Raw genomic sequence first — 25,269 nt, 5'->3', positions numbered from 1 at the left:
AAAAGCAACGCTCTCCGGCGCGAGCGTGCTGGGCCCTGCAGTCCGATCAAGGCTGACACATCCGCGCCGCGGTTCCCGGGCCCGGCCCCACGGGTCCTGTCACCTCGCGCTGCCGCGCCTCCCTCCCCAGCCTGGGCCTCTCCCCGCCTCCCTCCCGCGGACCCCGCCGCCCCGCCCCCGGCCCGCGCCGCCGCGGCCGCCATTGGTGCGGGACTGCCCCAGAAGGACGCCCATTGGCCACGTGGGAAGTCATTCACCCAGCGCATTCCGCCGCCCTCAGGCTCGCGGGGAAACTTCCTTATTATTGTGACGCCGAAAACGGAGAAACCCCGAGCCGGGCCAGAGGGGCTGTGACAGTCGGAATCCCGGGCTGCGGTTCAGCTGCTGCGGAGGTGCGCGGAGCCGGGGCCGGGGTTCCAGGGAGGAGGGCGCCGCGGCGCTGCAGCCGCGCGGCCGCCGCGTTCCATCGCGCCCGGCTGTCAGCGCGCCGCTCCCGGAGGGGCGGCTGCGGCTGCTCGCGAGGCTCGGGCGACCGGGGCGGTTCGGGCGGCGGCAGCGGCGGCGGCTGCATGGCACCTCCGCGGCCGCGGCGCGGGCGGCTGGGCTGCGCCAGGGCGCCCCGCAGGCCTCGCGTGCGCCTCACTGCTTTGCTGTCTTGGGGGCTCGCGCTTTTACCTCACAGCCTGTCTCCGGGAGAGGCTGGAGAGCCTTCCAAGAAAAAAAAAAAAAAAAAAAAATGGGAGCGTCCCCTACCCTGCCCCTGCTGCCCGCAGCCCGGGAGGGATTGCGGCGCAGACTCCAGATGAGGATCCTCTCCTGCCCCCATTTAAATTCTGGTGCTCGGAGGCAGCCTTGCCGGGAGGATTTGGGAGCGGGCGAGGCCTCGGCGACTGACGGGAGCTGCGGGCAGCTGCCGCCAGGAGTTTGCGCCGAGGACGCGCGCGGGGCACCGCGTCCGAGCTGACAGCGCCCGTGGGGCCGCGGCTCCCAGCGCCGCCCACCTGGCGGAGGCCGCGCCCGGCTCGCCGCGCCTCCTGGGCGGAGCCGGCGGCGAGGGTGTGTGCGGACACGTGTGTGTGTGCGCGCGCGCGTGAGTGTGTGTGTGTATGTGTGTGTGCGGGCACGTCAGTACGCGGCCGGCAGGGGGGAGGCGGCAGACAGCGGTCCGAGCCAGGTGCGAGTGCGCGGAGTGGGCCGGGTGGGACGATCAGACCCAGCGGAGGAGCGGGTGGAGAGGGCGCCGACCGCGACCGCGAACGCGCGTGGATTGCCGTGTGGGCGCGGGGCTCCAGGGAATAAGTATTTCAACTTTGCTGTGTGGCTGTCGCTGCGTCTGGCTGTGGGCAGGTGACGTGTACTTCGGCTTTGGAGTCAGCGCCCTGAGGAAGCACCTTGGAGTCCCAGGCGAGCCTTCCAGGGTCTTGCCTTTTTCCGTCACGCACGGAATGGTCTGCGAAGAACGGTTCACGAGCTCCCTTCCATTTTTTTGTGTGTGCCTTCTGGCTCTTTCCGCAAATAGGAAGCTATTTCCAGAGCCTCTCATTTGGTGATTTGATAACCTCCAGTGAGCTGATTTTTTAACTCTAGCCTGGGAAGAAGGAAAAGTGAAATGAAGTGAGGATTACCAGGCTTTCTAACTGCAGCGGCTGGAGAGAGAGAGGGAATCCTGTTTCAGTAGGCAGATTAGGGTGAAGCTCTCCCTTTGGGTATTGTCCTTTATCCCGGGGGAGGAGGGACTGGCATTGCAAATCAGAAGAGCAAAATAGATGAATTACATATGTTCCATGTCTTTGGCCCCTAAGGAGGCTGGGAACCTTCTGAAGAAAGTATAATGCAGGAATCAATGAGACAGGTTAAAAACCTCTTTGGTGTAGCTCCTCCTTCGGCAAGAGAAAAGCATCCAGCTCTGCTAATTCAGTCAGTAGCTGAGGGGTCATTTTTGAAAAAAGAAACCGGGATTCCAAAATGTTCCTGGTGGCCAGGTTGAAGCCACTGCGATATAGCATTGCGTTCCGAGGGACAGGTTTAAGTTTCTTAAGATTTGTGTGACCAATTAAAAACGCTTTTAATCTATAGTGAGAGTAGCACCCCTACTGGAGGCACAGTTTTGCATCCGTTTCAGAAATAAAAGTGGTCTTCTCCAAACTGGATGGGCTTTTCTTATAGCAAAGTAGAAATAAAGGGCTGATGATGCCATCTTGGAGTCCTGCAGGTGCCTTTTAGCTGGTCTCTGTGTTTTGCATGACAGAGGATGTGGTAATGAGGTGGAATGAAAGAAGAAAGTTTTCATAATTGTTGTGGCAAAAAAAAAAATCTATAATGTATGTGATCCATGGGAAAGTAAATAGACAAAATTGAATTTTCTAAGAATTTCTCTTTCTAATCTAAGTGGGAGATTTATCATCATACTACCACCTGTCAAAATGCCAGGAGTTTTATGAGGTGTCATTGTGTCTCTAGTTGGCTTTTAGAAGTGGCAGTCATCCTCATAGTTGTTGAGAGGTTATGATACTGCTGTATTAACCAAACTGGAGTCTTAGGTTAGATAAAAGGTTTGGGGAGTACCGGAGCTTCAGTTATTTAAAGATACTCTTATTTTCAGAAGTTTACTCCTTTTTGTTTGCCATAACATGGAAGCACTTTGTAGAGTTCTGTACTAAGGTTACATATTATTTCTTGGATTTGCAGATCTACACGGTGAGGCGGAACAGGCCTGGCTTCTGGTTTGAATACCAAGTGTGTGATCTGTGGTGAGTGACTTAAGATTCTCTGAACCTCAGTTTTCTCATCTTGTGTGCGGAGATAATAAGGAACTCTTGGAATGGAACTCTAAGAAATGAACAAGAGTCAGGCTGGTTTCGCTGAGGGAGGGGACCCTAGCATATCTTACTGTGGCCTGCTGAGATGAGGTAGCGCAGAGAACCAGGTGAGTCCAGCAGGTCAGACAGACCTGGTTTTTGGCCTCTGCTTAAACCATTTCTTGGCAGAGCAAAGTCCCTGAAAGTCTCAGCTGCATTAAAACAATGTTAGGAATATTAATGTCTTGCTTTCAACTTGGACCAAGTGGACTTCAAGTCCTCTTTAATAAGATTATCCCTGTGATGAGAGAATTCTGCCCCATTTAGACATTTACTGCATTCAGAAAAAGTACTTGTTGGGGGGCAGTCACGTATGTTTCTGACTAAGTGATCTGGTTTCATTAGAAGTCAGGGTGAACATGGTGGCAAGTATGGTTAACTGTTGAGATGACTTTGCTCACCCCTACCCCGCTGGCTAACCTAGGTCCTAGCTGCCTATAAACATCACCAGTGATACAACTAGTGTGAGCTCACCGATTACACACAACACTCTCTTTCAACTTTTATTTTCAAAGTGGGAGAAAGGGTGTGGCCTTTGTGGTGGCTTGACTTCTTTTTGTTTGAGAGATGGTATGGTGTCATGTTTGAGAGCATGGAATTTGGAGTCTAGGAAGGGAGATTTGGATCCTGCCTTGGCTACTTGGTAAGTTTCCATTTCAGCTACTTATTTACATATCCTAGGCCAGTGACTTAACCTTGCTGTCCCTTGGGGTTCCAGAGTGGTTTTGTCCATTTACATACCCCTTCCCCCTAGCTGTAAGGGTCTAGCTGCTCTATATCCTTGATTTGACAAAGGGTAGATTAAATGGACTAGCACAGACCCAAATTCACTGTAGGCCTGTAGTAATAGCAACTATTGTTTGGTCTTTGTACAGCAACTCTTTGTTGAGCCCATGTGGTGTGCTAGGCTCTTAGTATAGTCTCTAGGGATAGGGATGTGCCCAAGAGTGGCTCAGTCATCTTGTGGAGTGTCCACTTCTCAGTTCTAACTTGCTGGTGGTGTCGAGGCTCAGTGTTTCATGACAACTGCAGTTGTAAAAAGCTTTCCATTGTCAGATATGCTAACATGCAGTGAGGAGAGATGGCATTTTATTTTCATTTAAAAAAAGTTTACTTATTTGAAAGGCAGAGGAAGGCAGAAAAAGAAATATATCTTTCATCTACAGGTTCACTCCCCAAATTCTCACCAAAGCCAGGGCTGGGCCAGGTTGAAACCAGAAGCTAAGAACTCCATCAGGATTTCCCACATGGGTAGCAGGAACCCAGGAACTCCAACCATCATCTTCTGCCTCCCGGGATACACATTAGTAGGAAGCTAGACTGGAAGTGGAGGCGGGAATTGGTCTGCAGACACACGGATATGAGATACCAGCATCCCAAGTGGTAGCTTAACCTGCTGTGCCACAATGCCAAATGCACTTTAGAATGGAGGAGATATATTATTTTTTAAAAAGCACTTACTTATTTGTTTGAAAGTCAGAGTTCCAGAGAAAGGGAGAGATAGATGAGATCTTCCATCCACTGCTTTACTTCCCAGATGGCTGCAAGGGCCAGCACTGAGCCAGGCTGACATCAGGAGTCAGGAGCTCCATCTGAGTCTCCCACATGGGTTGCAGGAGCCCAGACACTTGGGCCATCCTCCGCTGCTTTTCCCAGGCCATTAGCAGGGAGCTGGATCTGAAGTGGAGCAGCCTGGACATGAGCCATCGTCCCTATAGGATACCGACATTGCAGGTGGCATAACACTGGCTCCACATTGTTACTTTTTGTTACCCTATGGAGGATCTTTAATTCACCTGATCTGAAAAACAAAACTGTTTACAAATTGAGATTGTGGGAATCTGGTTTCCTAAGATCAGGGTTCAGTTCACTAGGCACTTGTCAGGCCTCTGCTGGGCCCCTTCTTCACTCTGCCAAGCCCAGTAAACACAAAGAGGAGGGAAACAGTTCCTGCATGGGGAAGCTTGCAGTCTCACTTGTATCCACTCTGGTGGAGGAGACACAGGAAGCAGCGGCACTGCCTCAGTGGCACTTTTCATTTTTTTATACATGGTGAAGTGTTCATAAGCATAAAATTATGTGATATTTATGTTAAGAAGATCGTAAAAAGACAGAAGCAGAGCATCAGCCCTGCTGTTGAAGCTGTTTCTCTTGTGTGCCTTCCAGATTTTTCTCTGCATCCCTACTGCCTCCAATCATAACTTTGTATTTTGTATTATGATTGTTTTGCTTTTCTTCATCGCTTTACCACAGTGTATTTATTTACAAATAATGTATTTGTTAGGCTTGAGTTTGAAATTTATAAAAATGCAACATACTCTGAACTCTGTCACTGAATATTCTTATTAAGATTTAGTGAGGCTGGCGCCGTGGCTCACTAGGCTTATCCTCTGCCTTGCGGCGCCGGCACACCGGGTTCTAGTCCCGGTCGGGGAGCCGGATTCTGTCCCGGTTGCCCCTCTTCCAGGCCAGCTCTCTACTATGGCCCGGGAAGGCAGTGGAGGATGGCCCAAGTGCTTGGGCCCTGCACCCCATGGGAGAACAGGATAAGCACCTGGCTCCTGCCATTGGATCAGCGCGCTGTGCTGGCTGCAGCGCTCTAGCCACGGCGGTCATTGGAGGGTGAACCAACAGCAAAGGAAGACCTTTCTCTCTGTCTCTCTCTCTCACTGTCCACTCTGCCTGTCAAAAAAAAAAAAAAAAATAATTTAGTGAGACTGGCTCTTGTAGATGGAATTTCACCGCTGTACCATATTCTGTTTTATACATGTGCTACAGTTTATCTGTTTTCCTATTAATGGGCATTTGGGTCTCACTCTCTTTGTTGTTGTTGTTTTTTTTCCCCCTAATTTGAAAGAGAGAGAGAGAGAGAGGTAATGGCGCTGTGGCATAGTGTGTAAAGCCAGCTCCTGCTGTGCTGGCATCCCATATGGGCGCTGGTTTGAGTCCCGGCTGCTCCACTTCCAATCCAGCTCTCTGCTATGGCCTGGGAAAACATTGGAAAATGGCCCAAGTCCTTGGGCTCCTGTGCCACATGGGAGACCTGGAAGACGCTCCTGGCTCCTGGCACCTGGCTCTGTATTGGCTCAGCTCTAGCCATCTTGGCTATTTGAGGAGTGAACCAGTGGTTGGAAGACCTCTCTCTCTATTTCTCTTTCTTTTTCTCTCTCTTTCTCCCTCTGCCTCTCTATAACTCTGCCTTTCAAATAAATTAATTAATCTTTATTTATTTATTTGAAAGGCACAGTTACACATAGAGAGAAGAGAGAAGGAGAGGCAGAGAGAGAGAGAGAGAGAGAGAGAGGTCCTCCATCCAATGGTTCACTCCCCAATTGACTGCGATGGCTGGAGCTGTGCCAATCAGGAGCCAGGAGCCCCCTTTGGGTCTCCCACGTGGGTGCAGGGGCCCAAGGACTTGGGCCATCCTCCACTGCTCTCCCAGGCCACAGCAGAGAGCTGGATTGGAAGTGGAGCAGCCGGGACTAGAACCGATGCCCATATAGGATGCCGGTGCTTCAGGTCAAGGCGTTAACCTGCTGCACCACAGCGCCAGCCCCAATAAATAAATCTTTAAAAAAAAAAAAGAGAGAGAGGGCTATCCCATCCTCTGGTTCACTCCCCAATGCTGGCACCAGCTGGCTGGGGGGTCCAAAGCTGAGAGCCAGGAATTCAGTCCAGGCCTCCCATTTGGGTGGAAGGGACTCAGCTGTGTGAGCCATCACTGCCACCTCCCAGGGTCTGCCCTAGTAGGTGGCTGGAGTCAGGAGCCAGAGCCAGGTAACTGACCTCAGGTATCTGATGTGGGATGCAAGGATTTTAACTGGTATCTTAACCAGGAGGCCAAACACCTGCTCCTGATATGAACATTCTTATACATATGTCTTGGTGTATGTATTCAGGAGTTTCTTACTGCTTTGTATAGTAAGATAGCCATTAGCCATATGTGAGCACTTTATTTTTTATTAAAATTGCTGCCTTTTTATATATTTATTTATTTATTTGAAGGGCATAGAGGGAGAGAGAGAGAGATCTTCCATCTGCTAGTTCACTCCCCAAATGGCTGCAATGGCCGGAGCTGAGCCAATCTGAAGCCTGGAGCCAGGAGCTTCTTCCAGGTCTCCCACATGGGTGCAAGGGCCCAAAGATTTGGGCCATCTTCTACTGCTTTCTCAGGCCATAGCAGAGAGCTGGATTGGAAGTGGAGCAACTGGGTCTAGAACTGGCTTCCATATGGGATGCCAGCACTGCAGGCGGCAGCTTTACTCATTACACCACAGTGCTGGCCCCTGTACTTTTTAAAGAGAAAATTAATTAAAATGAAAAATTATTAACATTTTAGTCCTTCAGCTGATTTGCCACATTTCAAGTGCTAAACTGCCTCAAATGACAACTACTGCTTACCCTAGAAGACAGTATAGATACGTAGTATTTCTCTCCTTGCAGGAACTTCTGTCTCCAGGTTTTACTCGTCTTTGTGTCTGCAGTTCTCAGCATGGTGCTGGAGCACCATAGATGCTTAATAAGTAGAACAGTGCTGGTCTTAACACCCAGGAGTCAAGCGACAGTGCTGTGGGACTTTTATATCTTCATCTGCACTCAATAATGCCGACATGTTTTCCAAGTAGTTATGCCAGTTTATGTGCCTGCCAGCTGTGTACAAGGCTGATGCACACTTGACTTGATACCATCTGATTCTTCAGTTCTTGTGGTCAAGCCTCATTTGAAGTTCACCCATGGCTTACACAGACAGGTGGGAGCTCATTCTTCCAGCTTCACAAAACCTAGTCCAAGATAGTGAAGAAGGCGCAACTCTAAGGGGTGATCAGGGCAGAGGTAGGAGTGTTTCACATGTTAGCTCAGAGGATCAGAGGCAGAAGTCCAGTGTAAACCAAGGAGAGGGAGGAAACAGCAAGGAGTGGATTCATTTTCTCCAGGAACCCCCTTTGCTATCCGCCCCATTTCTGCCTTTTGTAGTAAAGTGTTTGATGGTGAAGTGTATCAGTGGAATTCATCTTTGTCAGTGGGATTAATCCTACAGTTAATTCTGCATTTTGGTTTTGTCTCTTGATTTATTTAAAGCTTGGATTTTGGAGTGCCTGCAATGCACTTAGGCTTTGGACATGGCCTATTCGTGCTGTTGAAAAAGATCCTCCCGCTCCACACACACACACATTATTGCTTCAGAATGTTTGTGGAAAGTACATTGGGGAAAAACTGCATGGATTTCAACACTTGTTTTTTGCACCAGAATAAACTTATCTTTTAATTTCATTTTTCCATGAACTTTTTGAAATACCTTCACATGTCATTCAGGTAATTGCTTTTAAGTTTATTTGAGAGGAAGCTTATCCTATTTTAAATGAGATTTGGAAGCCCTGCCCGAATGTTGTTTAGGTTTCAGTGACTTTCAAAGGAGTAGGAATCAGGCTGCTGTGTGCATACAAGTGTGGGGATGGGAGGCTGTCTTTCAGCAGTCCCCTTAGTGAGAGTGGAGAAATATTTGTCTACCACGCCACTCTCTCAGGAGTGCACAAGACACAGTTGATGCTGGAGACAGTGAGGAAGGAAGGAGCCACACCCACGGCCTCCCATGGGGACTGTCCTGTCTGCTGAGTTCTTACTGCACAGCACCAGGAGTGGAGGTGACAGTGACCATAGCACCACACGGAACACTTTCTGTGTGGGTTTTCTCAGGAATCCTCATGGCGTCCTGCTGCTCCTCTCCCTGTTTTAGAGACAGTAAACAATGTTGAGTGGTTAAACGTTTTCCCATCCTCTGCCAGGTTTCCTAGCCAGCAGTGGTAACTTCAGGGCTGGAACTTGAGTCCTAATGACCCTTGAGTGTCCTGAATCTTCTCTGGAGAACAGATGAGCAGGAGGGCAGAGGAACATGCCAGGGGTGACCTGGGGGAAAGTCATGTCTCCCTTTGTTTGGCAAAAGAGCAGGGGCCAGGCCTGAGGTGGTGTAGGACAGCTGGGAGCACTGTGGTCCTGTTTTCTGCAGCAGGCTTTGTAATTGTGTGTTTGGAGGGGAAATGAAAGATCTTGTGGAGAAGCAAGGGAGACAGTGAGTGTGGAAAGGTGGGTGGGAGGGCGCACAAGATCAAAAGGCCCTTTGGTGCAGACCATTGCTGAAGCTGGGCCTTTGAATTCAGGCCCCAAGAGCCACCAAATCTGTGACTTCAACCGGAGTGTGCTGAAAGTGAAAGCCACGCGTACGGCTGGCTCCCCTTCAGCGCACTGAGCTCTCTCCTGAGAGCTCGCTGATGTGAGTGCTCTTTACTGTAGTTCTGGCTGAGCATTAGGATGACCTAGATCGTATTTCCAAGTAGGACTGATAGCTCATTCAGGGATTCATCTTATTGGTGGGTGCTTCTCTCACCAGTTTTTATTTGTCTACTTGGAGATTCCATTACTGTAACTCAGGTGGGAAGGAGTTTTGGTTTTTGTAAACAATTGTTCCTTGTCTGTTTTTCATAAATTGTTTCTACTGGCCCATCAGGGATGAGGCCATACCTCAAGTTGCTCATCCGGATTGTACTTGGCTGAAATACTCAGAGGTCAGCTGACTGTCAGGGACTGACTCTTGCTAAATAGACTTACAGAAAGCTGATAGACTCAGGATGCCAAATTAATAATGAAGGCTAGAAGTGCCAAGGAGGCTGGGGCCAGCTGGTCACGGTGTTCTGTCCCTGTCGTAAGATCTGCCCTGGAAACCAAGTTATTTTAGGTTGCTTGTTAAATCATAGAATCTCAGTAAGGCAAGTGGCTGGGTGAATTTAGTGATTGGGCTTACGGAGTATGATCCACTCATCTCCATTATTGGGAAACAATTACTTAGCAGATGAGAAAGCTACACTGACTGATTACAGTGATGGAGACACAGTGGGGAATCTGACCCTTTGGTTGTCCATTTTCTTGGCTCTTTATTGTTTAGCATAGTGGTCAAGAGTGCAGAGACTTCCTATCTCTGCTGCTGCCTGGTTTTGTGCTTTAGTCAAATCATTGAATAATCTCTGTCTCATTTGTGGGAGGGAGGACATGTGGATTTCACTGTATCTATAAATTAAAATAGTAACAGCAGTACCTGTCTCATAGATGTTTAATAGCTGCGAAGTACATAGAAAAGTGCCAGACCCAGAATAAGCATAAATGGTGTTACCTGCTATTATTAATTACCTAATTATTATATTATTGGTGAGGATTTTTTAAAATTATAACTGAAAGAAAGAGCTTGACAAGCTTAAGCAAATGAAAAGGTGCTGATTGGATTATGAGGAATCTTCAGTTGGTCCATGGAAAATGTATATTATGAAATTTCAGTGTGTGGATTTGAAAATACAGTTATTTATTATTTTTAAAGATTTATTTGTTTATTTTGAAAGGCAGAGAGACAGAGAGAGATCTTCTACCTGCTGGTTCACTTCCAAATGGCCTCAATGGGCAGGACTAGGCCAGGCAGAAGTCAGGAACCTAGAACTCCATCCGGTCTCACACATGGGTGGCAAGGACCCAAGTATTTGGGCCATCATCTACTGTTTTCCCAGGTGCATTAGCAGGGAGCTGGATCAGAAGCAGGGTAGCCAGGACTTGAATTGGTGGACTGATATTAGATATCAACATTCTCACACTGAACCCTGAAAATAAAATTTTTGCATCAAAATAAACTAATGTTTTAATTCCATTGTCATCATTTACAGCAGTCATGTTCTGTAAAGTCGCTGTGAGCACCAGATTTGTGAAAACAAAATCAGTGCTTGTAGGCAAATACAGGACTAACTTCCTGCAAGCCTCTGAGCACAGCATTCCGTCAATGGATCGATCCCTAACCTTGTTCTTTGTCTGTTTCTGTCTAGACACCTTAGTTAGCATCTATTGCTTACGAATAATTATAAGCAATGTTTCTTTATTATAAAGCATGAGTCTTCCTGACCCTGGGCAGTGGGACAATAAAATTCTTTGGCTTTCAGCCTCACATCGGTGTTGTCCACTCTGCTTTCTGTTGTTTACTGGTTGCTGTCTCATGAATGTAGTTTAGTTGCCTTTCCATCTTTTATCATGGTCCCTGAGCACTTTTCTGGGGATGGCTGCACTTTTCAACTGGAGGATTTCCTCTTGCTTTTGTGGATGCTCCCTAGCGTCCCTTCACGTCCCTTCGTTAGCATTGAACTCACTGCCAGCACCATAGTTCATGCCTGAAGGACACTTCCCTAACATGCATATTTTTCTCTGCAGGGCACATTGCAGCCTTCTTGTGCCTAGGAACACTATTGTCTACTTCAGCTCTATACTCTGGGGCTGTTTGAAACAGCAAAAAATCCTCAACTACAAAAAAGCCCCCAGAGTGTGAAAAATGTGGCACTAAGTAGACTAACAGGACACTTATTTATGCTGTGCAAGTTGAAACAAGAAGGCAGAGCACTGCCTTGTTTGACTTCTGCCAGGAATGTGTGCATTGGTTGACCCAAAATATTTTTCTTTCTGCATATGTCTGAGAATGACTGAAAAATACCTCAACTATTGATTTTGGGGTTACAAACAAATTTCAGTGAGTAGTCAAATTGCCAGGTATGGAATCCACAAATAATGAAGATCAGCTATACTTAGAATGAGTAAAGGTGGTGATGCTGACACCAGGCAAGAGAGGATCAAAGGCTCCATCAGCGTCACTGGGACTCTGTCTTGTTGGACTCTCTGGGTGGTAGCATCATAATCTCTCAGAGGTATCCTCCTTGTGGTAGGGAAGGTACTTTCCAGCAGCCTTGGTTGTCTTTCAGGGCAATAGTCAGTCTTCTATCAGAGTTCCATGTAACTTGAAAGAGAAGGACTCTGGCTTGGTTGTAAGTATGTACCTGTTTTTGTCTCAGTCACCATGGATTAGGGGTGATATTCTGTGATTGGCTTGGCATAGTCATGTGGTTTGACTTAGGGTGGCATTCACTGATTTTCTTGGTGTGGGTCATGTGGTATGGATTAGGGTAATGTTTTCTTATTGGCCTGGCTGGGGTCACCCCTGTCCACCCCCTATTCAAAAGGGGAGTGGTTTGTTAGCAAATAAACAGGGACCTTGGGAGAGATATTAACAGAAAAAAGGCTTAGATAAAACACACTTGAGGAATTTTTAAAAACTAACTCTAATTGTTTAGAAATAAGAACAATATTAGGTTGTAGCTTTCCTTTATATTAAATGCATCTTTGGTGCCAACTTTCAATTAGGAGTTCTTAAGATCTACTACACAACGTGGTGACTCTAGTTAATACAGCATATTATACATGGTTGGTCCTCCACACCTGTAGGTTCTGCTTCCATGGATCCAACCCACTGTATGTTGAAAATATTTTTTAAAATTGGATCTGTACTGAACATGTACGGGCCTTTTTTTCTTGTCATTTTTTGTAAACAATGTAGTATCATAACTGTTGCAGAGCATTTGTATTGTATTAGGTATTACAAGTAATCTAGAGGCCGGCGCCGCGGCTCACTAGGCTAATCCTCCGCCTAGCGGCGCCGGCACACCGGGTTCTAGTCCTGGTCGGGGCGCCGGATTCTGTCCCGGTTGCCCCTCTTCCAGGCCAGCCCTCTGCTGTGGCCAGGGAGTGCAGTGGAGGATGGCCCAGGTGCTTGGGCCCTGCACCCCATGGGAGACCAGGAAAAGCACCTGGCTCCTGGCTCCTGCCATCGGATCAGCGCGGTGCGCCGGCCGCAGCGCGCCGGCCGCGGCGGCCATTGGAGGGTGAACCAACGGCAAAGGAAGACCTTTCTCTCTGTCTCTCTCTCTCACTGTCCACTCTGCCTGTCAAAAAAAAAAAAATTAAAAAAAAAAAAAAAAAAACAAGTAATCTAGAGATGATTTAAAGTATACAGGAGGATGTGGGTAGGTTATGTGCAAAAACTATACCAATGTATATCAGAGACTTGAGCATCCTTGGATTTTGGTATCCTCTGGACGGAGGTCCTGGGACCAATTCTTCGTGGATACCAACAGATGACTGTATTTCAAAATTGCTAATAAACTAAAGTTCAGATGTTCTCACTACAAAAAAATAATGGTAAGAATAGGAGGTGATGAATATGTTCATTAACTTTATCATTCCACAGTATATAGGTGCATCAAAATGTCATTTTTTATCCTATAAATATATACAATTATTGTCCATCAGAAATGTAAACAAATGTTTTAAAATTTTTTGTTTCCATTGTATTTGAGAGACAGAGGAAGAGAGAAAGACAGAGTGCTCCTATCTCTGGTTCGGTTCCCAGATAACCATAATAATCAGGACTGGGCTGGGGCTAAAGCTGGGAGACAGAAATTCAATTCAGGTCTCCCACAGCGGTGGCAGGAGCCCAGTTGTTTGTACCATTACCACTGCCTCCCAGGGTCTGTGTTAGCAAAAAGCTAGAGCCAGAGCTGGGAACTGAAGCACTACCAAGTGAGACATGGGCATCTTAACTGCTAGACTAAATGCCCATTACTGCTAGGAACCTATTTTTAAACATGTTTATACTAACTTTAATACTACAGCTGCCTAGTGTCAATCATACTATCTTTTAAAAAAATATTTATTTTCCTCTACTTGAAAGGCAGAGTGACATACACAGAGAGAGAAGGATCTGCCTTCCCATCTGCTGGTTCACTCCCCAAATGGGGGCAACAGCCAGGTGGAAGTCAGGAGCCTGGAATTCCATGTAGGTTTCCTAGGTGGGTGTAGGGCCCCAAGTACTTGACTGTCTCCCAGGCACATTAGCAGCAAGCTGGGTTGGAAGCAGAGTAGTTGGGATGAAACCAGCACTCTGATGTGGGATGTGGATGTCACAAGCAGCGGCTTACCCTCCTGTGCACACACCAGCCCCTTAACCATTAGCTCTTAATTCTGACTAGTTTCACACTCAGAAGGCAACCATTGTTTTCAAGTTTTCAGGATATCCCATATTATCTACTGACTACAATTTAGTCATTATGTAGGTATTTTTAAAAATTATATCCTTGTTGGTGACATATAAATCTACTTGGTGGCAGTGTAGTTTATGGATAAGAGTGTAGACAGACATTGGCATCAGGCCTGGAATCACAGCCTGGTGCTACTTCTTCCACCTGTGTGACCTCAGGCATGTTTCTCAATCTCTGAACCTTGTTTTATCTGAAAATGAAGCTAAAAATAGCCCTTACAGAACAGGGTTGTAGTGGAGATGCAATGAGAATGATATAAAGTGCGTATCAGCATAGTGACTCACATAACAAGCCCTATTATGTGATTTATATGATTATTGATAGGAGAGACAAGACAAACTCATGTAACAATCAAAATGAGAAAAGAAATCTGTGTGGATAAGGCAATTGAAGAAGTTGGGGAAACTGGATTACGAGTTTAGATAATTAGATAATGTCATATTGCCGGTTTATCTAAATGCACATCCTACACTACCGCCCTCTCCCACCCTTGCCAGTTTGTATTTTCTCTTCCCTTCCCCCTCGGTCTTTGCAGTCAACTCAAAGAATTTTGTTTGAGCTGAGTACTTTTTCATTTTAGAGTCTAGATAAATAATACAAATCACAGAGAGAAGTAGAACTTTCTGGTTAAGATTTCTAATTGAGATCCAGTGTTTTATTTTACTTTGGACCTTTTCATGTATTTCTACAAAGCCTCAAGAGTTCAGGGTAAATCAGCATTACCATAAGGCAGTTGTAAAATTAAGTTGTTCATACAAATTAATGTAATCGAGTTAAGGACAAGTACTGTAATTGTCATCAAGAATGGTTGAAAGAATTAACTTCATCTGTGTTGTAGACTCTAATTTGTAGCCATTTGGGCTTGGTTTTCTAGTGGAAAGAAGAGTTTCTCATTTTAAAAGCTGAGTTTGCACAGAATAGCCAATTAGCTGTCTCCTTTCTATGTTTAGGTTCATGGAAATCAGTGAAATCCTATGCTGTAGCTTGGTAGGTAAATTAAACCCTGATGTGTTCTGCCCAGTGGCATACTTTGTGGTAAGACATTGCCACTTCCATTAGAATCTGTTCTTTTGGTATTGGGATCCTGCAAAAGATTGGGTGAGACACCTTTGATGTCTTTACTCTTTTCCTTGAAATCTTGGTACTTTGACCTGTAGACCCTAGAAACTGATTCCCAATGTGGTGAGAGTAATGCTTTAAGAAATATAGTTAGGAAAGGATATAATTTATGTATACATATATTTTAATAATTTCTTAATTTGAAAGGCAAAGTTACAGAGAGAGGGGCTGAGAGATAAATAGAGAGAGGAGAGAGAGATCAATATCTAACAATCTTCATCCACTGACTGGTTCAGTCTCCAAATGGCTGCAGTAGTCTGGATTGGGCCAGGCTAAATCCAGGAAACAGGAACTCCATCCTGGTTCATGTGGATGGCAGGGACTCAAGTACTTGGATCATCTTGTGCTGCTTTCCCAGGTACATTAGCAGGGAGCTGGATTGGAAGCAGAGCAGCTAGGCACAACACAGGCCCCTCAAGATAGCCAGTGTTATCATTAAAATTTATACTTGGAAACTGAAATGTAATCTGAATATCTCTAAGACCAGTCTTGTGTAGTTTCCTTTCATACGGAAATAAAGTGATTCAAGCCCAAGATCATGCTGTATCCTCCCTCAATTTCTAAGAATTCCCCAGGATGGTTGACTTGGTCATGGTTCACCCAAAATTCTTGCTTTCCAGGCAATCTTAAGCCTCTATAAGGTTTCTGCACAAGATTCTTTTGATTTTATCCATGTTTGGCAAAATACGATTATTTTGGGGGGTTTATTGGGTCTTAGCTTTGACAGAAAGTTTAGGATTGTGAAAAGTAATTACAGAACAGGCAACAACACCACTGCTTTCAAAGTTCATGTTCTTGTTGTCTGCCATGGAGAATCCACTGCTCAGTGGCTGTACTCCAAACTTGCAGCCACATTGCAGGCTTTGGTTGCTCTCTGTTAATTCAGTGTCTTCAGCAGAGGCTTTGACTTGTTTATAAGACATGCGAGAGGGGCCGGCGCTGTGGCACAGTAGGTTAATCCACCACCTGCAGCGCCAGCATCCCATATGGGCACCGGTTCTAGTCCTGACTGCTCCTCTTCCAATCCAGCTCTCTGCTATGGCCTGGGAAAGCAGTGGAAGGTGGCCCAAGTGCTTGGGTCCCTGCACTCATGTGGGAGACCTGGAAGAAGCTCCTGGCTTCTGGCTTTGGATCAGTACAGCTCCGGCCATTGCTGCCATTTGGGGAGTGAACCAGTGATGGAAGACCTGTCTCTCCCTCTCACTGTCTGTAACTCTACCTCTCAAATAAATAAATAAAAATCTTTAAAAAAAATATATATATATATGAAAAAGACATGCTAGGGTTTTCCACCCTCTCCTTTCTGCTCTGGTCCTACACCTGCGGCATTTTCCTCCCTAAGATTTCCAGCTTTAGCAATAGAAAGCATCAGAACTTCTGGAGTTACTGTGGATTTTTTTGTTTGTTTCTGACTGAGGCATCAGACAGGGTTTCTTTTCCTCTTAAGGCTTTGTAAACAGAAGGGAGCCATAGAAAATCGATAATCAACCCCCAACTTATCCATAGAAACTCTAATGGTTGTTCCTTCCTCCATTCTCTTCCAGGAAAAATACTTCTGTTAAGAATTTTGGGCCTGTTATTTATATGATAATTCTAGAAATTGTCGCTCCCCGTCTTCGTGGAGGAACAACACAGGACCCTGCACTGTTCTTTTGTCTGCTCGGCCCTCCCCGGGTTTGCTGCTGGTTCTTCCCGGGTTGGCTACCGTCCCTTCCACCTCCGTGGCCACTTTCCCCACTTCCGCAGGGGAGCGGCACACCGCCGGCCGGCTCTCTCGGGGGCTGCACAGGTGTTCCTTTTAGATTTTCCTCTTAGATGTTCCTGGTGCATGTTGTCTCTCTCCTCCTTTATAGTCCTCTTCCACCAATCCCAACTCTGCTATCCACACGCCGAGTACGCTGCTCTCCTCCAATCAGGAGCAGGTCCTACAATTTATTGGTTGAACTGGAGGCAGCTGAGTAGAAGGTGTTTTCTCCTCTCCCAGCGCCATATTGTGGGAGAGCAGATGCATAGAATAAGTCTTAATTCCAGTAACTTAGTCTAGTCCGAGTTGCTCCCCACAGATCCCCCTTTCTTTTTATTTTTGGCATTGATACGCGCCTGTCTTCGGTGCCCCGCAGCACACACTCTGCTCTGCTTGCTAGAGTTGCCCACAGGTGCTTACAAGCCCTATCAATCAGGCAAACCGAATCCAGGTCCTCTCTTCGCCATGTTGTGAGGAGGTTTTTAGGCGCTGATGCGTGCCTGTGTTCGGTGCCCTGCAGCGCATGCTCTGCTCTGCTAGAACTGCCTGCAGGTGCTTACAAGCCTTATCAGGCAAACCGAATCCAAGCCCTCTCATTGCCGTCTTGTGGGGAGACTTATTGGTGTTGGTTCGTGCCTGTCTTCGGTGACCTGCAGCTCATACTCTGGTCGAGCTGCCTGCTGGTGCTTATCGCCTAATCAGGCAGACTGAATCCAAGCCTTCTCATTGCGGTATTGTGGGGAGACTTATTGATGTTAATTCATGCCTGTCTTCGGTGACCTGCGGCGCATAAGCTGCTAGCCGCCCACAGGTGCTCACCACCTCCCTAATCAGGCAGACCGAATCCAAGCTCTCTCATTGCCATGTTGAGGGGAGGCCTTATTTTTCTCTATTTCTCTATCTCCGGGCATTCCTATCTCTCCCATTTTACTTCTATCTTCCAGCATTCCTATTTCTCTCATTTTACTTCTAAATTTCTGTTTCTCTTATCTCTGCGGCTTCCCGGCGCCCGCCCCGAGGCTGCTTCTCGGCGGCTTCCCAGCTCTGAGCCGCTTCAGCCCGCGCTTCTCTCATCTGCGCGGCTTCCTGGCGCCCGCCCTGCAGCGGGTTCCCAGCTCTGCTAGGCTTCCCGGCTTCACGCGCGCACTCCGCGATCTCCGCGCCCCTTTGCGCCTGCACCACAGCCTCGCACTAGCCCCACGTTCCCTATCTATTCACGCCCCGTGCTCTCTCTGCACGCGGCGGCTTCCGCGAGTCACACAGCGTAGCTTACGTTTCCGCCACCACCGGTATTCAATCTAAGTTCCCCGGGCTAACCTGGCGAATTCAACCTAGCTCACGCGTCTGCGCCTTCGGTCTGGCTTCCCGTCCTTTGCTCCCCGGGCTAATCTGACGGATTCCAACCTGGCGGCCCACGTCTCTGCCTCTGGTTCCAGATTTTCGCCTTTTGCTCCCCGGGCTGACTTGAAGAATTCCAAGCTGGCTTACGTCTCCGCCTCGGCCTGCACTCGCAGCTTCAATTTCCCTAACATCTTTCTCTACCCGGTATGTTTCCCTAAGTTTTCTTCCAACAATATTCCTCCCTCATTTCTCCTGGCTTCTCCCCACAGTCCGCATCCGAGTCCAAGCCTCCTCCAGGTTTCACTTTCGCTTTCAATCTCCTAGCTTCCCCGCCATAGTCCGCATCCGAGTCAATGAAAGCTTTCACTTTCGCTTTCAATCCTAACTTCTTTCCCACAGTCCATATCCGAGTCTATGCCTAGGCTTTCGATAGCTTCTTCTGGCACCTTTTCCGTCTGGCTTTCCCTAGGCTCTTTGCTAGTCTCTCTCTCTGGTATTTTCCCACTTTTTCCCGTTTCTTCCCTCCTAGGTTTCCTATCCGAGTCACAGCACCATTATGTCGCTCCCCGTCTTCGTGGAGGAACAACACAGGACCCTGCGCTGTTCTTTTGTCTGCTCGGCCCTCCCCGGGTTTGCTGCTGGTTCTTCCCGGGTTGGCTACCGTCCCTTCCACCTCCGTGGAAGGGCGGTTCCCCCTGGCCACTTTCCCCACTTCTGCAGGGGAGCGGCACACCGCTGGCCGGCTCTCTCGGGGGCTGCACAGGTGTTCCTTTTAGATGTTCCTCTTAGATGTTCCTGGTGCATGTTGTCTCTCTCCTCCTTTATAGTCCTCTTCCGCCAATCCCAACTCGGCTGCCCACACGCCGAGTACGCTGCTCTCCTCCAATCAGGAGCAGGTCCTACAATTTATTGGTTGAACTGGAGGCAGCTGAGTAGAAGGTGTTTTCTCCTCTCCCAGCGCCATATTGTGGGAGAGCAGATGCATAGAATAAGTCTTAATTCCAGTAACTTAGTCTAGTCTGAGTTGCTCCCCACAGAAATTAAACTCAAAGTGTTACTGGATGATGTAGACTCAGAAGCAGTGGACGTGTAGCAAGAAAAAGAAAAAAGTACTTAAAATTTTTTAATTAACACATTGTATATATTTGTGTGATAAGGTGTGATATTTTGATACATGTATGCCATGTCTAATGATCAAATCAGGGTAACTGGTGTATCTGTTACCTCAAACATTTATCATTTCTGTGTAGTGATGACATTCCAACATCTGTCTTCTAGCTATTTTGAAATATACAATAAATTATTGAGAACTATTGTCACCTTATTGTGCTATAGAACACTAGAACCTATTCCTCTTATGTAACTATAAAAAAACTTTATTGGGGATGGGCTTGTGGCACAATGGTTAAGACTCCACTTGGGAAGCCTGTATCCCATATCAGAATTCCTGGTTCAAGTTCCAGCTATTCTGATTCTGCTTTCTGCCACAGTGCATCCTAGGAAGCAGCAGATGATGGCCAAAGTACTTGAGTTCCTGTACCCACATGGGAGACCCAGATGGAGTTTCAGCTTTGGCCTGACCCAGCCCTGGTTGTTGTGGGCATTTGGGGAGTGAACCAGAGAATGGATGGAAGATCTTTCTCTTTCTCTCTCTCTTTCTCTCTTTCTCTCTTTCTCTCCCTCTCCCTCCCCCTCCCCTTTTCTCTCCCTCTTTCCCTCTCCCTCTCTCTCTCTCTCTTTCTCTCTGTCTCCCTACCTTTCAAGCAAATAAAACAAGTAAATATTTGAAAAAGGTTTTGCTGATATACTATTTACATACCATAAAATTCACCCATGTAAAATGTAAAATTCAGAGTTTTTTTTTATATTTAATTTTTTGACAGGCAGAGTGAGACAGAAAGAAAGGTCTTCTATCCGTTGGTTCACCCCCCAAATGGCTGCCACAGCCGGCGCGCTGTGCCGATCTGAAGCCAGGAGCCAGGTGAAATTCAGAGGTTTTTAATATATTCACCAAATGATACAGCCAGCACCATAGTCTCAATTTAGATCATTTTCACCACCCCTCAAAGGAAGCAGATAGTCGCTGACCATTCCCCTCTCTCCCTGCAGCCCTAGGCAACCACTTATCTACTTTCTGTCCTAGAGATTGGCCTGTTCTATACATTTCATGTTAGTGGAATCTATATGGTCTCTTGTGACTGGCTTCTTTCACTTAATATGTTTTCATGGTTCCTCCACTGTGTGGCTTTACTCTGTCGTGTGTTTATTCATCAGTTGACGAACTTTTGGGTTGGTGGCACCTTTTGATATTCTGACTCACACTGCTGGGGGCATTCTCGTCCACGTTTTTGTGTGGATGTATTTTTGCAGTTCTCTTGGGAGAATACCCAGAGTGAAACTGCTGAATCATCTGCTAACTCTGTTTCACTTTTTGAAGAACTGCCAGACTGCTTTCCAAAGCCACTGCACCATGTTAACTTCCCACCAGCCACGTCAGAGGGCTCCAGTTTCTCACATCGTCACCGCTGCTTATTATCTGGCCGTCTTTGTGGATGTGAGCTGGTAGAGGGAGACGAGATTTTTGTTTTTGTTGGTATGAAAGGGAAGCATGAATTTTTAAAAGGTAGTGAAACTCGAGGCTAGGGTCAGCTCTAATCAATCAACCCTAAGTTAACCAAGGCTCTGCTAAATGGGAGAAGTCTGTGCTTTACTGTGGTCTCCGTTGGTGGAGATGAAAATCTGCTGGGGAGTTCAGTCGTAGAGCGAGAGAAGGCTACCAGTGAGGGCCTCCGGCAGCCATGCTGGGGGCATGCAGACTGGCGCACGCTGGAATGGTCCCAGAAATCCTCAGGTAGGAACTGAAGCTTGACTGAGCTCCTGAACATTGTGGGTAAGAGAGGATGACAGAGAAGGTAACACTTTTTCCCCTTTATCATTTCAAGTGGTGAGATACCACTAACCAAGCTAACAATGGGAGTTAATTGGTTCAAAAAATTTTCATAATTAAATAAGCAGGACATTCAAAGGAAAGGTGCTTTGATAAAGGATAAGGCAAAATTACTCATGAGAGTCATTTCAAAACTGTTATTTCCTTTAATGGTCCACAGAGATCATTCCTGCCAATCTCCTGTGCTCAGGGCTGCTTTGTAGTGCCATACAAACCACAGGATGTGTTCACTCATTCGTTTTAAACAATTTGCTTAAATTTCAGACTCTTACTGAAACAATGCTTTAGCATCATTACATTCTATAACTATGTTCAGCAAATTAGAGTGCTTTATTTTGCCATGCAAGATACCTGAAGAATATTAGGAGAGAGCTGTGGTGCAAATTGGTTACATTCATTACCCAAGTTGACTTCCTCTTGACCTGCTTTTAAACATTTTTTTGATTTTAACTTTTTTTTTTTTTAAACAATTCTCTTCTAGGCTACATGATTCTCTGAAGGATAAGAACAATGTTATGCTGGGGATATTGGTCTTTGGGCCAGCCAGGTATCAGCAGCAACCTGCAAGGAATTGTGGCCGAGCCACAGGTGTGTGGCTTCATAGCGGACAGAAGCGTCAAGGAAGTGGCCTGTGGAGGAAACCACTCCGTGTTCCTGCTGGAGGATGGAGAGGTGTACACGTGCGGCCTGAACACCAAGGGGCAGCTGGGCCACGAGAGGGAAGGCAACAAGCCAGGTGAGTCCTCCAGCCCGCCCGATTACCAGGGAGCGGGGGAGGCACACCGCCTCTCTCTGCGGCTGTCTTCAGGTCTTCCCTACTGTCGGCCACCTTGGTGTCTCAGCCCTGCCTTTTGAGAGAAAAACAGACCTTTTTCATCTTACTGGAGAGGGAGTGGGGGAGTAACTAGTGAGTTCAGAGTTAGAGAAACAGATTTTCCCCCGTAAGTGAACACCGAGTGGTCGTGGTTTTGCCAATAGGTCACACTCATCAGTACCAGGAGCTTTGCTCCTAATGACCTGTCCATGCCTTTGTTTCTGCAACATGGTTTGGTGCTAAGCACCGTGCCTGCTGTTGAGAGAAGGATGAAGGCGACACGGTGTTGAGGTGGCGCCATGGATGCCCTGTGGCAGGTCTTTGAGGATGTGTGTGTGCAGTAAGCTGAAGAATATGCTGGGGGTGGAGGCGGGCTGAGTGGGAAGGATGAGTAGGACGTTGGTGTCAGAGAGAGAGGGACTGACTGTGTCAGGAACAGCACACTTCCTGCATGCCGAGTCTATCCATGGTACAGATAGAAGGGGCAGTACTTGCTCAGGGCACACTGAACAGTGTGCCGAGACTGAGAGGGCAGTGGAGAGGAGAAGCTGGAAAGCTAAGGGCTAATCAGTTTCCTTAATTGTTAGTGCTTTTTATCTGTTTATAACAGGTGCCATGTGTATGTAAAGCCTGTTGATTTCAATTATTTTTCCTCCTCTTAGAAAATTAAGTTTGACTCTCACTACCTGTGTCTTACGGATTTATGAGATACTCTGGTGATGTTGAGACGAGTCTCCTTGGTGCAGGTGTTTGGTGTAGAAATTAAGACGTTCGAGTCCTAGCTCTGCTCTGGGACCCAGCTTCCTGTTGATGCACAACCTGGATGGTAACAGGTGATGACTCAAGTACTTGGGTCAGGATTCGGTTCCTGGTTCCTGGCTTCAGCCTGTTCCTGTCCTGGCTGTTGTGGGCATTTGAAGAGTGAACTAGCGGATGAGTTAACTGTCTTTTCCTGCCAAATAAATTAAGTAAATCTCCTTGTGGTGAAAGATGCCAGGGTAGGGCCTTAACTGTGACCCTGTATTTGTTGCACTGGCATGGGGGAAGGGAGAGAGGGGCTGTCTGCCATTTTCTTTGTTACATGTGGTCTTTTTCATCAGGCCTGATTTAGGAACTGAAGTTTGCTAAAAGAACCACTTGGCTATTTTTTTTTTTTCTAGATGATTTTACTCTTTTGTGTTCATTTAGGCAAGTACATTTGGGATTGGGGTGGACTTTCTTCCATCTCCCTCTTTGCTCAAGTTTCTTCTCTCTCTCAGTAAATGACCATGCTCCCTGGTAACCCTGCACAGATGCCAGTGTTCATTTGTAATCATTACTTTCTGTGCTGACCATTGGGTAAAGGGCTATAGGGCCTGTCTTGAGCAAAATTGTAAGGTGGGCTTTGTGTACCCCCACTTCCTCGTTCTCTGCCCCAGGATGCTACTGTGAGTTAGCCCATCAGGTCTGCTCAGCCAGGAGCAGTACCCCCTGTTCTAGCTGGGGAATTCCTCACCTGTGTGTCCCCAACTCTTGATGTCAACAAAGGGCTTGGCAGAACCACCTGTAGGCCAACACCTTGTGTGTATGTACAAGGCCCCTAATCCTACAGATCTCACATGATCCTGCTGTTTACAAAACAAAAATTCAGTTAAAAGTGCCACACATTCATAAATTAGCAAATCCTATTCATTATGCCTTTTACCAATAAATATAATGCAGCAATATAATATGTAACAACTAAGGAGGCAGCAAAAGATTTTGACTTTTACAAATAGTCTTCATACTGGAAAAGATTAAAAACCAAGGCTTCCTTTCCCTGTCTCCCGTTCAAGCTGACCTGGTTCTGTTTCCCCAAGTGAGAGCCAGTATCTCAGAACAGACGCTTCCAAGGGTTGACGGCAGGTCTCGGTCCTGAGGCCTTCCCTTCCATGGGGGAATTGAAGGATGAGGACACACCCTGGCCAGCCTTTTCCTTTCTTTTTCCCCATTTTTTAAAAATTTATATAAGGTGAACACATTTCATGTATTTCATATATATAGATTTGGGAGCACAGTGATACTCCCCACCCTAGCCTCCCCCCTGCCCTCTCCTCCTTCCTTTCTTATTCTTTCTTTTAATTCTTACAATGGCATGCTTTTGGTTTATTTTATAACCATAAGCTTAACCCTTCACTATGTAAAGATTTCCGGTAATAAGAAGAACACCATTCCTCAACAGTAGAGAGTAGAGACAAGGGCTGTAAAAAATAATTCGCAAAATGTCAATTTTGCTTGTATACATTACATTTTTGTGCTTTTTTACCACAGGTCAGGAAAAGCGTGATATTTGTCTTTTTGGGACTGGCTTATTTCACTAAGTATAATGGTTTCCAGTTGCATCCATTTTATTGTGAAAGACAGGATTTCATTCTTTTTTTATGGCTGAGTAGTATTCCATAGTTTATCCCACACTTTCTTTAGTCAACAGTTGATGGACATCTGGGTTAATTCCATATCTTAGCTATTGTGAATTGATCTGCAATAAACATGGGGGTACTGATAATGATTTCATATACTAATTTCATTTTGGGTAAATTCCTAGGAGTGGGCTGGCTGAGTCATGTGGTAGATCTATTTTCAGATTTCCAAGGAATCTTCTTTTAGGATTTATTTATTCACTGATTTGAAAGAGAGTGGGGAGGAGAGAGGATGAAATCTTCCATCCACTGGTTCACTCTCCCACCTGAAGCCAGGTTCCAGGAACTCCATCCTGATCTCCCAAATGGTTGTCAGGGACCCAAACACACAGGCTGTCTTCTGCTGCTTTCCCAGGTGCATTAGCAGAAAGCTGTCTCTGGCCTTGTATTGCAGCTTGTCAGTTACTTACTGCTGTGTCTTCATGGTGAGTGCTTCAAAGTTGTGCTGTGTTGGCCGGCAACGTGGCTCAATAGGCTAATCCTCTGCCTGCGGCGCTGGCACACCGGGTTCTAGTCCCGGTCGGGGCACCGGATTCTGTCCCGGTTGCCCCTCTTCCAGTCCAGCTCTCTGCTATGGCCCAGGAGTGCAGTGGAGGATGGCCCAAGTGCTTGGGCCATGCACCCACATGGGAGACCAGGAGAAGCACCTGGATCCAGGCTTCAGATCAGCGTGGTACGCCGGCCACAGCGGCCATTGGAGGGTGAACCAACGGTAAAGGAAGACCTTTCTCTTTTTCTTTCTCACTGTCCACTCTGTCAAAAAAAAAAAAAAAAATTGTGCTGTGTTTACTTTTCGTCCTGCCTCTGCAAACCTGTGACGACCAGAAGCGCCTCCTATAGGAGCAGACAGAGGGAGAGCTGGGGGTGGAGCGCTCTTTTTTAAAAATATTTTTTCCTTAAAAGATGTACTTATTTTCCATAAAAGCAGAAATAGTAAAGTAGAAAGTCAAACCAAACTAACAATTTAAACAGAATGACAACATGGCGCCATACACTTTTTTTTTTTTTAACACACAGAGAGTGGACAGTGAGAGAGAGACAGAGAAAGGTCTTCCTTTG

The 25,269-nt window shown here is 46.7% G+C and overlaps 1 protein-coding gene across 4 annotated transcripts in view; it reads left to right on the top strand.

Moving 5' to 3' along the window:
• Positions 1–239: 239 nt before the first annotated feature.
• Positions 240–25,269, top strand: part of HERC3 (HECT and RLD domain containing E3 ubiquitin protein ligase 3) — a 143,908-nt gene continuing 118,878 nt past the window's right edge. The window contains exons 1-3 of one of the 4 annotated variants that reach the window (XM_008267611.4): positions 240–392; positions 2,689–2,750; positions 21,440–21,694. In XM_008267611.4, coding sequence (XP_008265833.1) covers positions 21,469–21,694 — 226 coding nt within the window. In that variant the 5' untranslated portion in view covers positions 240–392; positions 2,689–2,750; positions 21,440–21,468. Of the gene's footprint in view, positions 393–1,027; positions 1,175–2,688; positions 2,751–18,195; positions 18,216–21,439; positions 21,695–25,269 lie in introns of those variants that run through there. The other 3 variants (XR_011378348.1, XM_008267612.4, XM_070047873.1) reach the window with 3 other exon arrangements.

Source organism: Oryctolagus cuniculus, chromosome 8 (assembly GCF_964237555.1).
Source record: "Oryctolagus cuniculus chromosome 8, mOryCun1.1, whole genome shotgun sequence".
NCBI lineage: Eukaryota > Metazoa > Chordata > Mammalia > Lagomorpha > Leporidae > Oryctolagus > Oryctolagus cuniculus.
This window is presented reverse-complemented; position numbering and strand designations above follow the sequence as displayed.